Source organism: Brachyhypopomus gauderio, chromosome 16, assembly GCF_052324685.1.
Source record: "Brachyhypopomus gauderio isolate BG-103 chromosome 16, BGAUD_0.2, whole genome shotgun sequence".
Taxonomy (NCBI): Eukaryota; Metazoa; Chordata; class Actinopteri; order Gymnotiformes; family Hypopomidae; genus Brachyhypopomus; species Brachyhypopomus gauderio.
In genome coordinates, this window is record NC_135226.1 from 20,667,816 (window position 1) to 20,681,123 (window position 13,308).

Below are 13,308 nucleotides of genomic sequence, written 5' to 3' on the forward strand. Positions count from 1 at the left end.
AATAGAACTCGAAAAGAGCGGGAAGGGTTAGCTGTGACGCCGCTCCCTCGCGACCGAAGTTCCCGCCCTCCGCTCGCGAGGCTGATAGGCTTCCATCTTGCTCCTTATCGCTTAGATTACCCGCAAAAAATGGGCACGCGTTCCTCGCCCGACTTACTAGCCACTTAACATACCTTTCATCTGCTGATGTGACTTGTCCCGGTCGACGTTGTGCCTGTCGCTGTCGCATTGGCTTTAACAAGCGCGGGCGTTTGAAGAGTGAGGCGTTTACATTTTTTTTTGTTACATTTTTTTTTGTCAACAGGTCAACATGTTATATTTCTGGTGAGGAGGTCGTTCCTATTTCTGTCCCGCTGCTTTGGCTTACACACGAACAGCTGTTTGCCACAGTCAATGGTTTGTTGCCTCTAACGTATGCTAAGGGACCTTTGTAGAAGGAATAGGAATAATCTTTCCCTTAAGGAATCCTCCTCTAGTAAGTGTTTGCATTTATTATTCATGCTGTCTAAGGTTAACGCTTTGTTAATTGCATTGATTAATCTAGTGGAATTGTGGAAGGATCTCACAGTAAGTGTACTGAGTACAAGCAAGCATATCTTTGGAGACACATCTCATAATCAGCACAAATGCACAGTACAACAGTATCACCATGCATAGAAAATAGGGTATAGCTCAACAGGAAATACAGCTGTATGTGTCTCAGGCCTGTTTGAGGAGTAGAATTTCATCCTTTAGTATATTAAGTAATAGTCATGGAGACAGGCAGATGTGGGTAACACTACACACACACACCGTTATTTTTACTGGCCGACTGCCTAGCTGCACAGTACATTTCCCAGGTTGCACTTTTCCTGTATATGTACAGAATAAAGAAGGCATTACACACCTTCCATACTGCATGACAAGGTCATCTGTTCTGCTGAATCATTGTTGGATTTATGCAGTTTCATCTGTTCTGATACTGATACTGTTGCACCTTCTGTGCAATAAAAAATATACAAAATCCCAGCAAACAAAACCATGGCAGTTGCAGAAAGAAACTCATGATCAATTATGCATGTAGATGCAGCCATACTCTCTTTAATACAGTGTAAAAGGGCTATCTTGTTGCATTGAATTTTGAACAAGCTCATTTGGTTATCTGCTGATTACAGAAAAGTATAGTACTTACCTCCATGCAGGACGGTACTAAACATTTGTAGTCTGCTTGAGGTACCAAGCCAGTAAAGCTTTAATACGTTTGTATGGATGATTCGAGGAGGTGTGGTGAGCTTCCATCCCCTGACTCCTGACCACGTGGGAGTCAAGAGCACTCTTAATCTAAGTGGATAATTTATCTTGAAGCTTGTATGTAGGTTTTTTGATATTTCAGGTTTTTGTGAGAAAGATTACAAACACCTTTTAGTAAGTAGAAAGAAGGTGAATATGTTAGCTGCACATGAGGAGGGTTATTTGGGAGAAGTTCATGCTCCCACCCAGTTGGCAGACACACACAGCCAAGATAAGCCCTGCTGAGCACCCAGGACCTACGGGAACTCCTCTCCACATGGATGACCTACTAAATGAAGGGGGAAATGTACAGTACTATAAATCTATACGATAATATATGCCATGTGGTATAATAAATATCAGTGTATACCATAATCTGAGCTGTATTTTAGTGGGGTGGTATAATATATATCAGGGTGTACCATAATCTGTGCTATATGTTACTGTATAATATCATTTTATGCCATAATCTGTGCTATATTGTAGTGGGGTGGTATAATACACGTCAGTGTATACCATAATATGTGTTATATTTAGTGAGATGGAAAATTAAATATAAACATCTGCTCTAATTTTAGTGAGGTGATATGATAAATATCAATGGAACCTGGAATGTTAACAATATGCAGTCATGAAAAAAAAATACTGACCACTGTAGAAATTAAATTTTGCTTGATATATTATAATTTTTTCTCCTCTTGTCTTGGGGCCCATTCGTGTAAGGAGGGCACTGGTGTGTGTGCTGGGTTCAGGGCTCTGATCCACTCCTAAGGGTGCTGCTTCAGTGCTGGCTGTCATTCTGCATCACTGTTGCCATGGTTTCTCTATTTCGTGGATATGGCAACCATCAGGCCTGCCATTTTTAGCCTGAGTTGAGTCTGAGGCAAAATGCCAGTGAGCTGCATCCTCAGACGCATTCAGCTGTTGTTGTGATTAGTACACTTCACATTTCAACCATTAGCCCAGACACACAGGCCCCCTCCTCTCAGTCCTGGGTTAATGTTACACCAGAGGCTCCGCTGGGCTCCCTGTGCATCGCTAGGTGAGATTAAGGACGAATAAGGACTAGACATTCAGAGTACAAGTCTTGTGGTTACTGTAGTGTCCTAATCAGACATCCTATCTGCTGCTCATAAAAATGTAGGCAAATGTGAAAAACGGAACGATTTTGTACACAATGAAGAACCCTGTCACTACATTAATGTCTTCATGGGTGCTAATATGTATGGGGAAAGGTCATGTGTGATCCTGAAGTACAGAGAATGACATTGTATGTATTCTAACCTCCTGTAGCCATATATATATATATATATATATATATATATATATATATATATATATATATATATATATATATATATATATATATATATATATACTGTATGAATATATTGTAAACTCTGTTCAGTGTGACTCATGATAATGACTGTAATTGTCGAGATGCTCGCTCTTTTAGGTTAAGAGGGTGTACTGTGTGGGTTTGAACACTGGAACAGTCAGTTCTTGCTTTTAGAGCAGACAGACGTTTGAAAGCGCTTCGTTGTTCCGTCTCAGTTCCATCTGGAGCGACTTCACATTTCATCAGCGCCTGGCGGATGTTACTGAAGACGTAACACACAGAGGAGGGATAGATGTTAAAATTGTTATAACTACTCTGTAGCCAGATATGATAAATTCACGTTTAACCGAAATGTTATGCACAACAGAATGTTCTAAAAAAAAGATGGAAGGCGATCGGATAAAACTGTCAGTTCGTTTACATTTAATTAATTGTGCACTATAGTCTTTGTCTAGATGCAGAAATAGCCTGTTTCATTGGCGCATGCGCAGTAGAGGAAGAAATGTAAGCGTAAGTGGACGGCGAATAAAAAAAAAACAAACACAGGCGGTCCTTACACGACGACGGAGGGCGTCAATCTGACGACGGCTCATATTTACAATTCGAACTGATGGAAAAGGAATGTAACCTCTTGACTGTTCATGATTATATGTAAATCATTTAAATTTGGATGTGGTATATGTCTATTTTCAGGGACATTTCTTTGTAGAATTATTTGGAATCCACAGGTCTTTTTGTTGGCGGAAACCCCGTGTTCTTCCTATTAACAAGTATCGCTACCATGAAAAAAACTAGCAGGAAAATACAGCGGGCATTCTCGGTTTAGAAAACCGGACGGGCTTCTTCGACGGGTCTATATGTAGTCTGCCTATCACGGTATGATAAAATCTTAAACTTTATCTAAAAAAACTTCAATTTCTTGAACTGTTTTTTAACGTCTTTGTAAGGCGTCTGCTTGAACTTTTCTGTATTTCATTCACATTACTAACGGAAACAGACCGAGTGTTTCAATTTAACCTGGTTATTTATGTGGCTCCTTCCTATATGAAAACGTTGTTTGGAATTAACAGCGGTCGGTTTTTCAGGAAGGACGACTGGCCGCTGTCCAAGGTCCTGATGTGTAGGGCTGTAGGATATATGTGATTTATGAGCGCACCTAACATCGGGGCATCATCAACACTCAACATAATCCGCGAGGTGTTTCAGAATACAGTTTTACTACCACTTGATTTTGCTTCTTTTGTTGTCAACAGGAGACGCAGCCCAGACGCCGCCCTCTAGTTCGAAGCATGATAACTCAAACGAGGGTTCTGTTGCTTTTTCTTTTACTACTGATATTTGCTGGTAAGTCGCCTGAATCGTTGTGAATTAGGTTACAAATGCGTACTTTGCACATTTTACTATATAAAACAGTAGTAGTACTTTACAAAAATGTTTTTAGCTGAATATATATTTTAGTTATGTGTCTTGTGTACACGTAGGTTACAAAACACAAGTTACAAAAATGTAATCTATATAGACTGTATACGCAGTCGTGAATGGTGATTATTTGATTTGCAATATTTTAGGTAGTTTCTGTATTATCATCTAACCAAAAACTAAATGTTCGAGACATATCTAGTGATAAACCATATTTTGTGAACTTGAAAGGCCCAGGTAGAATCCATAGTATGCCACAGTATCCTTGCAGTACGTCGGTGCATGTAGAATTAACACTTACCTTTCTACTCCTGTGTTCACACTGAAATTGGTCTGCTGGTGGGTATGTAATGTGTCAAAAATCTAATTTGTTGGGCAGTCTTGTGTGTTTCTTGTGTGTTTAGTTCTCCCATGTGTCTGTCTGACTCTTAAAAACAAGAAGATGCTGTGAATGTTGACAGCATCACCTTGGGGCTGTGGATTATGTAAGATGGCCTCCATTTCAAACAACGTTTGAAGCTGCGTTCAGTCTCGGCTGTGGCCCGGACGGCGTTGTACATTTAGAGCTTATAAAAGGCGAGTGCATCATAGAACTTGGGCCTGCAGTGTTAATGTCACCGTGTTAAGTGTGTATCCAGTCAGGTAGTGCAGGAAAAGGCTGATGAACTGAAATAGGTTTGGCTCTTTCTGGAATCCCGACTCATAATGGGTAATCGTGTCCTCCGTGCCCCTGGTCTCCCTTGACAGAAGTCTGCCTCCAATTTAATTGACCTCCTTAGCAGATGTGTGGATTGAGGCTAAGTGTTCGGCAGAGGGAAGAAGTGCATGTGTGCTGGCTGCACCTTTCTGCCACTTGGGTGAATGGCTTGATCTCAGCCAATGGATCATATGACTGACAGCATATCAGCCATCACAGGGTTACCAGTCTGGCAGCACTAAAAAGACAAACCCTCCATTAGCGTGTATTGTTCTTGACATGGACATCATTAGCATTAGTTAAGCAGCTTGACCGAGAGGAATTTAATCACCAGCTCTCAGTCTTGTAGAGATTTATCTCTGTAGTAAATGTTTATATTTATGTGTGTGTGTGTGTGTGTGTGTGTGTGTGTGTGTGTGTGTGTGTGTGTGTGCAGTGCCAGAATGCAGGCCCGTGTGTGTGGATGCTGTCTCAGACACAGAGGCAGTGCTGGGAAATGCAATGAAACTGATCTGCGTCTCCTGCATGAAGAGGGAGGAGATCAATGCTGAGACCAAGGTCAGCTGGTACTATACAGGCAAAGACCTGGAGCGCCAGCAGGTACGCCCACCCCAGACTTGGCTCCTCCCACCCCAGACTCGGCTCCTCCCACCCCAGACTCGGCTCCTCCCAGCCTTCCCACTAACAATCACCTTTAACCTTTAACACAGTGTGTGCTTTTCATGCTGACACCATTGTTTTATTTCATGTGTGTTTCCATATGCGCATGAAATTGAAAACATAAATACTTCATAAGGAGTGTAAAAGCAGCATTCAGCAAAACCAAATGATGCTTCTAAAGCTGGTACTCCTCACCACAGTCACTAATTGCCATGACATTAAGGAGCATAAGAGATTAAGTCGAGATGTTCTATCTTGGCTGATCAGGATTCTGATTGTTTGGCTTCAATTTTTTGCGGTTTCACATGCAAAATGTCCTAAGCAGGTATTAGTGAAACATCAGCTCTTAGCAGCAGCTACCTGTGTGTGTCAGGAACAGTTCAGCAGTCCGCTGGCCAACCTGTCAATTAAATTCATGTTTTGTTTTAGAAGTGTTATGTGGACTAGTTTATTTGATTGTCATAAGGGTTGTTTCTTGCCTGCCTACAAACGCTACATTTGGTGCTGTGCCACCTCATACTTCAAATCAAATCAAAGTTTATTTGTATAGCGCTTGTAACAACTCAAGTTGTCACAAAGCAGCTTTACAGGATTTACAAGGTTAACAATACTATGGGTCCAGAACCCTAATGAGCAAGCCAAAGGCGACAGTGGCAAGGAAAAACTCCCTATGATGGTGGGAAATAGGAAGAAACCTCGGGAGAACCAAGACTCAAAAGGGAACCCATCCTCCATTGGGCGGCCCGTTAACACACAAATTACACAAATACAGACAAATACACAAGTCACACACAAATCACACAATCAGGCTAAGTAAAAATGACTAGGTGCTTGGATTACTTGTGCTTGGATTCTGATGATCTAAAACAGGTTTGTGGTTGTTCTATGTTTAAGTACACTTCTCCCCCTCACAACTACAAACCTTAAATATATGGTTTCTATATGGTCACAAAATAATTGATATTAATTACTGAATTAATATGCCTTAAGATTAATAACGGGACTGTAACCTTTGAGTCTACGAGGGTAAGGAGCGCGTTGGTGAACACTCCTGAACGTCACTCCTCCACTCTGTGCGTTAGATATTCCTGTATGACGACGGGCCGCAGATGCTGGAGGGTCCGTGGAAGGGAAGGTTGTTGTGGAACGGCAGCAAAGACCTGCAGGACCTCTCCATCAGCATCGCACAGGTCAGGACCAACGACAGCGGCCTGTACGAGTGTGTGGTACACCGCCAGTTCTCCTTCAACCTCTACAGACCGTCCATGGAGAAACAGGTCAGGATCAACCTGGTGGTGAAGGAGAAAGGTAAGTTGGCCACGCCCCTGCTGTCTGACTCCACCCCCACTGTTCCCGTAGACTGTAGGTTGTGTATTGTTCTCCTGTAGCCTCATCTTTAATCAGTGTCCTCATATTTAACCTTAGTAAAGTTTGTGCATCACCACAACCGTGTAGATGTTTCTTAAGTGCAGCGTCCCTTGGCCCAACTGTTTCTATGACTTGTCTGTTTTGTTCCAGTAATAGTGTGCTTTGTTCTGTTTCTATCACTGTCTCTGCCTCCTGTGTATGGGAAGGCACGTGTTTTCAGGGGATGAATGTTATCTAGCCAGCCTGTTACTACTGTGTCTGTTTTAAGGGGTAATGTACAGATTCTGGCTTGTATATTATTCTGTGGATGCCTGTCTTGGAACTGCTGAATGCACACTCAGATATCGAATATACTTTACTGAATGTATATTTGTTTGTACATACTCATGCTACTGAAAAAAATCTCTATCTGTGTCTCTACCATGGCCTCTTTGGTGCACAGATAGAAATAGACTGTGTTGTATTTAAGTCGTGGATTTAGGCATTTGGGAATTATAAATTAGCAGCCACAGACAGTACAACTCAGCCTTTTCATTTCATGCCATTTGCTTGTAAAGCTGGAAATTGCAGTGCAGTAGCAGTTATGGCCACAATATCTAAACCTGTCAAAACATGCACCTGTATTAAAATGAAAAAGGTTTGACAAACAGACCAGTAGGTCCGTAATCTGGGTGATCCCATAATCGGGGTGATCCCATAATCTGGGTGATCCCATAATCGGGGTGATCCCATAATCGGGGTGATTAGGCACTTTTACAACTCTTTCACGTGCACTGCACTTCTTCCGATGTGCAATTAAAGCGATTCTCAGCTTTTCTCAATCTTCCACCAAACATCTCCAGCCTGAGTGCTGCAATCACGTATGTGTAAAGTCCTTGTGCACTTTACACTACTGCCGTTCCACTGGAGATTGAAGGCTGAGATGCTCCATGCTGTGTTGTGCTCACCACTCACTCTCTCACTGCTCACTCTCTCACTGCTCACTCTCTCACTGGCTGTATATGTAATATACATGAACTTTCAAATATACTGAAGACTTTCTAAATATTAGCAGTGCTTGCTGTCTTTTAAACATTCGTTATAATTTAACTGCTGACAATGACCAGTTGCCAGTGGTAGATTTCTCGGGATCTGTTTAGGGTTTAGGTCTATATTTGCTAGCTTGTACGTAAAGATGTTTGATGATGGTGTTGATTCAAATCAAGTCTACACTGCATGTTAATTCATTTAAACATTCCGCTCTGACTTTTTTTTTGGTCATGTAATATCTAAATGTGAAAATCCGAATTGGCAAGTAATTTCATTTCAAAATCACATGGGTTTGATTTTATTCAATTATATTAAAACACTTACTGTAGCTCACCAAAAAAACCTGCCACATTGACTTGCCTTCAGTCATTTGTATGGACCATGAAAATGCATTTGTGTATCTTAATAAATAATTTGTTACATAAAATAATAAAATAATCTGATCGGATGACTCAAGGCATCTAAAACTAAACCGAACATTTCACAAGGAGGCGGCAGTGTGATCTGCACGGTGTGATTAATGCACATCCTGTGTTGACCGATGTTTAAAGAACAGAAGTCCTGGAACTACTGGAGACGTAGTTGAAGTGGTACTGGACGTAGTCTGGAGTTACTGCACTGGTGAAGCACAGACCAGCATACAGACTGTCTGTAATCACCTGCCCTAAACCTGCAGAGGCTAACACAGCTTCCAAAAAAATCACTACCTGATGTAGCTCTTCAACTCTCGCTTTTAGCTTAATAACGTTTTGCGTTTCAGAGCCATTGTTTGCAGCTGTGTGTGTTTACCCATGTCTAAACTCTAAACGTGTTTCATGTTGTGTGTGATGCGTGTGTGTTGTGCCTGCGTGCGCGTGCCTGTATGCCAGCGAGTCCTGACCCCACTGCGTGGTACTCGGAGATCATGATGTACGTGCTGTTGGTGTTCCTCACCTTCTGGCTGCTGGTGGAGATGGTCTACTGCTACAGGAAGATCTCCAAATCAGACGAGCAAACCCAGGACAGTGCGTGAGTGTCCACATCACACAGATCTCACAGGAAGACCCATGATGGCGTGTGAGTGTCCACCTCACATAGATCAGACAAACAAGTCCAGAACAGCGTGAATGTCCACAACACACAGGAAGACCCAGGATCAGACAGAATAACAAAGTGTGAACGAGGGTTTTATAATCTGTATGGGTTGATTACATTGCAATATCGAGTGAGTCATGTTGTTCAAACCCCACATTTAGTGCACACAGTATCAGGAACTCTGAATTCTATGAGGGACCACTACACTAGCAACTCATGTAGACTCGTACAAGCATATGCACGTGCTCACACACAGCCAACGATAATAACCTGTCCAGACGGCTCCAGCTGCATAAGTGAACCCTAATCATATCAAGATCAGACATGAAACACTATACCGCGCCCCCTCCTGACCGATCTGCGCTAATCAGATTCAGCCATTCATCCATCCTCACCCGATAAAATATGAGACCACTGTGAACCTTTTTAAAACCGTAAACTTTCTGTTTGTCAAACGCGTGTTTGTGTGATTGTTTTCTCTGGTTGTTTTTCTTCACTCGTTACAAGTGTTTGCTGAAAAAGACACATATGGGATTTCAAAGCATCCACATCCACCGTGAAAATGTGCTGGTGGTCATCGTGGTGCCCTGAGTAGAGACCTGTATGAGGCCCCTGTATGAGGCCCCTGTATAAGGACCCTGTATGAGGCCCCTGTATGAGGCCCCTGTATGAGGCCCCTGTATGGGGACCCTGTATGGGGACCCTGTATGAGGCCCCTGTATGAGGCCCCTGTATGAGGCCCCTGTATGGGGACCCTGTATGAGGCCCCTGTATGGGGACCCTGTATAAGGCCCCTGTATGAGGCCCCTGTATGAGGACCCTGTATAAGGCCCCTGTATAAGGCCCCTGTATGGGGACCCTGTATGAGGACCCTGTATGAGGACCCTGTATGAGGACCCTATATAAGGACCCTATATGAGGACCCTATATAAGGACCCTGTATAAGGCCCCTGTATGAGGACCCTGTATGAGGACCATGTATAAGGCCCCTATATGAGGACCCTGTATGAGGACCCTATATAGCAGGGGTAATCAATTAAATCTTTCCGCGGTCCATTTTTGGCAGATAGCTCAGACCTTAGGTCCGGGTCCACGGTGGCGAACGAAAGTTGTTGAGCGGGGGGGGGGGGGGGGGGGGTGGCGAACGAAAGTTGTTGAGCGAGGGGGGCAACGTAACACTCAAATGGGTGGTGAACGTAACACTCGTCTCCGGTTTAAAATATAGTCTCCCGTTAAAATTTTTTTGGCATTTGGGTCCGTATCTAGTTAATCAGGAATGTAATTGGGTCCGGACAGGACGGCGTTCGAGTCCGGATCCGGACCGCGGTCCGCCATTTGGTGATACCTGCTATATAGGGACCCTGTATGAGGACCCTGTATAAGGCCCCTGTATGAGGCCCCTATATGAGGACCCTATATAAGGACCCTATAAAGGACCCTGTATGAGGACCCTATATAAAGCCACTGAGTAGGCTTCGACTGCCTCTTTGTTTGTACCCATGTGTCTACAGGACAGACTACCTAGCCATTCCCTCTGAGAATAAAGAGACTCCAGGCCCTGCAGTAACGGAATAAAAGTGATTGTCTCTCATACACAATACGGTATTTTCAATATCTCCTACCGCTCAGTCATGTCTCTTTCCGCTCAGTCATGTCTCTTATCGCTCAGTCATGTCTCCTACCGCTCAGTCATGTCTCTTACCGCTCAGTCATGTCTCCTACCACTCAATCATGTCTCCTACCGCTCAGTCATGTCTCCTACCGCTCAGTCATGTCTCTTTCCGCTCAGTCATGTCTCTTATCGCTCAGTCATGTCTCCTACCGCTCAGTCATGTCTCTTACCGCTCAGTCATGTCTCCTACCGCTCAGTCATGTCTCCTACCGCTCAGTCATGTCTCCTACCGCTCAGTCATGTCTCTTACCGCTCAGTCATGTCTCCTACCGCTCAGTCATGTCTCCTAGCGCTCGGCTTCATCGTGTTTGGCTAAGCGTCGCCTGTCTCTCTGTGTCCTTCTCCTCTGTCATACTAATCATCTGTCCTCATGAGCTGTTGACCTCTCATGCCTCTTCCCTCTAGCCTTTTGTTCTGAAACAGTAAGCCCCGCCCTCTCAAACCCCTAACTCCGCCCACTCACTAACACAAGCTTTCTCCAAGGGCACTTGGATGCCGAGGGAGGGAGAGAGGGAGGGAAAGGGGGAGTGTCTAGCACAGGAAATTATGGCCTACTCTAATTCCAGAGGTGTGGGAACTGGTGTGTGGGGATGACCAGTAGGATGAATGATTGAGGTTCATGCTAAAAGGGCAGTTGTGGTGATCTACCACCATTTCTGGGCATGGAGTGGTCTGGGCTCTGTAGAAGAACCTTCTAGAAACAAGCTCAGAACACATCATTATCAACTGCCCTTCTGATTCATGCCAAGTTCAGAGAACTCGGTTCCAGTTGGAGGAGGGATGTCTGACGAGCGGGGGATGAATGTTTCATGCTGCACTGGCAACGTTGACGTTGTTTTCTATTTCAGGTACTGATGACTCCTGGTGATTGGTGTGAGAAGCAGGCGAGTTCTGATCTTGTCCGACCCGCGAGCCGCGCCGACATAACAGGAAACCTGCCAAAACAAATCCCCGTCGTCTTGGTCACATGGTGTGAGGCAAACTCTCTGCTGATTAATTATTTCCTCACCCGTCTCTCTCTCTCTCTCTATTTATCTCTATTTCTCTCTCAGAGAAGCTTTACACACTCTTAACCCTAGAGCAAGAGGGTAATGTTTGTGTTTTTTCAATTATTGCCTTAGAAGATATACAACATTCAGATTAGCAATCAGAATGAAAAAGCTATTAAACTGCCTCTTTACCAGATAAGCTGCCTGCTTCTCGTGGTTTTGATATCCATCCTTAGACCCACTAGGCCTTTGAATTCCTTTGGTACACTATGTTCTTACAATTTTGATAGAATGAAATTTTTTAATACAACCTTGTCCTCCACTCTTTTATATATAGAACAAACAAATGGTGACCCATCCTAGCTTTGAGAGTCCATTTCAAGCCAGGTTCCTTTAACTAGACGGAGTCTCTGGGAGCGATGTGGTACGTTTGTGGTCTCTGTAATTTCACCTGTGAAAGAAACCCTATGGATTGACTCATGTTTACCTTATATGTTGATCATAGGAAACAGCTTGGTCACATGTCACACAGACATTTTATCATGCACATTTGAAGTTACATAAGTTATATATTAGAGGAGAAACCACTCCGAGGATATGTAGTTGTAGATCTGTAACAGGAAAACTAGCATATACTGGAATCATGCTGATATCAGTTATTATTATTCCTTGCCTAGTAATCCTCTGTGATTATTGTTATTGATAATTGCTCAATAATCCTCCGTGATCATTGTTATTGATGATTGCTCAGTAATTCTTCTTGATCATTGTTATTGATGATTAATCAGTGATGCTCAGTGATGATGCATTGATTATTGATTGCTCAATAATGTTCTGTGATCACTAGTTATTATTGATGATTGTTCAATAATGCTCTGTGATAACTGGGATTCTTTTCTCTGTACACGGTACTAATCTTAAACTGGCTGTTGAATAAGTTGTGTGTTATGTTTTGCTTACATCTACCAGTTCTACATCCATAACCAGTTCTACAGATGAAATTGTCTCAAATAGACTTTTTTTTTACAAGATTCACATGCTATAATGTAATCTGCATTAGCTGTTCACTGTCTTCAGTGGCAGCACAATATCTGTGATCACATGACTGTTGACTTGGGAATACGCTGTCTTCTTAGTTTACCTACAGCTGGAATCTACTTCTACAGATGTGATAGTGTACAAGTACTCCTAACTATTTTATTATTTTTTACTTGTAATCTCCTTTGGAACAGTTGAGATTGCACTTTGCAATGTTTTATATGATGCTGTGACAACAAATAGCCACACATATACACACACATGCACACACACACACACATATATATATATATATATTGTGTATATAATGTATTGATGACTAGCTTTTAAAACATTATATATATATATATATATATATATATATATATATATATATATATATATATATATATATATATATATATATGTGTGTGTGTGTGTGTGTTGTAAAAGCTAGTCATCAACTATTAAAGCAATCAGATGCATACTAAAAGCCCTTGGTCTTCCTGTCGTTTGTTTTCCTGTCCTTGGTCTGTCTTCCTGTCTGTCAGCTCTGACATACTGTGTCTGCTTTTACCTGACAACCTGCTCTCCGTTATCAGAAACACATTGGATTAAGATTGTGAACACATGGGATTAAGATTATGAATACATGGGATTAAGGAGTGGCTATTTTTATTAAAGCTTCATCACACAGGTTCGGGGAAAAAAAAAAAAACTTTGTTTTAGAACAATTGTCATTGATCTACCCCACATCTCATACAACTGATCACTC

General features: G+C 42.5%; 1 protein-coding gene and 1 long non-coding RNA gene across 5 annotated transcripts in view; one reads left to right on the forward strand and one right to left on the reverse strand.

The window, feature by feature from the left end:
• Nucleotides 1-1,453, reverse strand: part of LOC143478050 (uncharacterized) — a 29,841-nt gene extending 28,388 nt beyond the window's left edge. Inside the window, exon 1 of the long non-coding RNA XR_013121683.1 lies at nucleotides 1,172-1,453. This is a non-coding gene — a long non-coding RNA (uncharacterized LOC143478050). The remainder of the gene's footprint in view (nucleotides 1-1,171) is intronic.
• On the forward strand, nucleotides 344-12,891 carry scn3b (sodium channel, voltage-gated, type III, beta). 4 transcript variants are annotated; one of them, XM_076976980.1, is made up of 7 exons: nucleotides 344-475; nucleotides 3,862-3,952; nucleotides 5,161-5,324; nucleotides 6,467-6,692; nucleotides 8,651-8,789; nucleotides 10,367-10,457; nucleotides 11,376-12,890. In XM_076976980.1, exons 2-6 carry the CDS (start codon nucleotides 3,898-3,900, stop codon nucleotides 10,428-10,430), a joined length of 648 nt encoding a protein of 215 aa, XP_076833095.1. In that variant the 5' UTR covers nucleotides 344-475; nucleotides 3,862-3,897; the 3' UTR covers nucleotides 10,431-10,457; nucleotides 11,376-12,890. The 4 variants fall into 4 exon arrangements, with proteins under 4 accessions (XP_076833095.1, XP_076833097.1, XP_076833096.1 ...); XM_076976981.1 differs by lacking the exon at nucleotides 344-475 and adding an exon at nucleotides 2,996-3,484 and having other exon boundaries at nucleotides 10,367-10,432; XM_076976979.1 differs by lacking the exon at nucleotides 344-475 and adding an exon at nucleotides 3,002-3,484.
• Nucleotides 12,892-13,308: the final 417 nt, after the last annotated feature.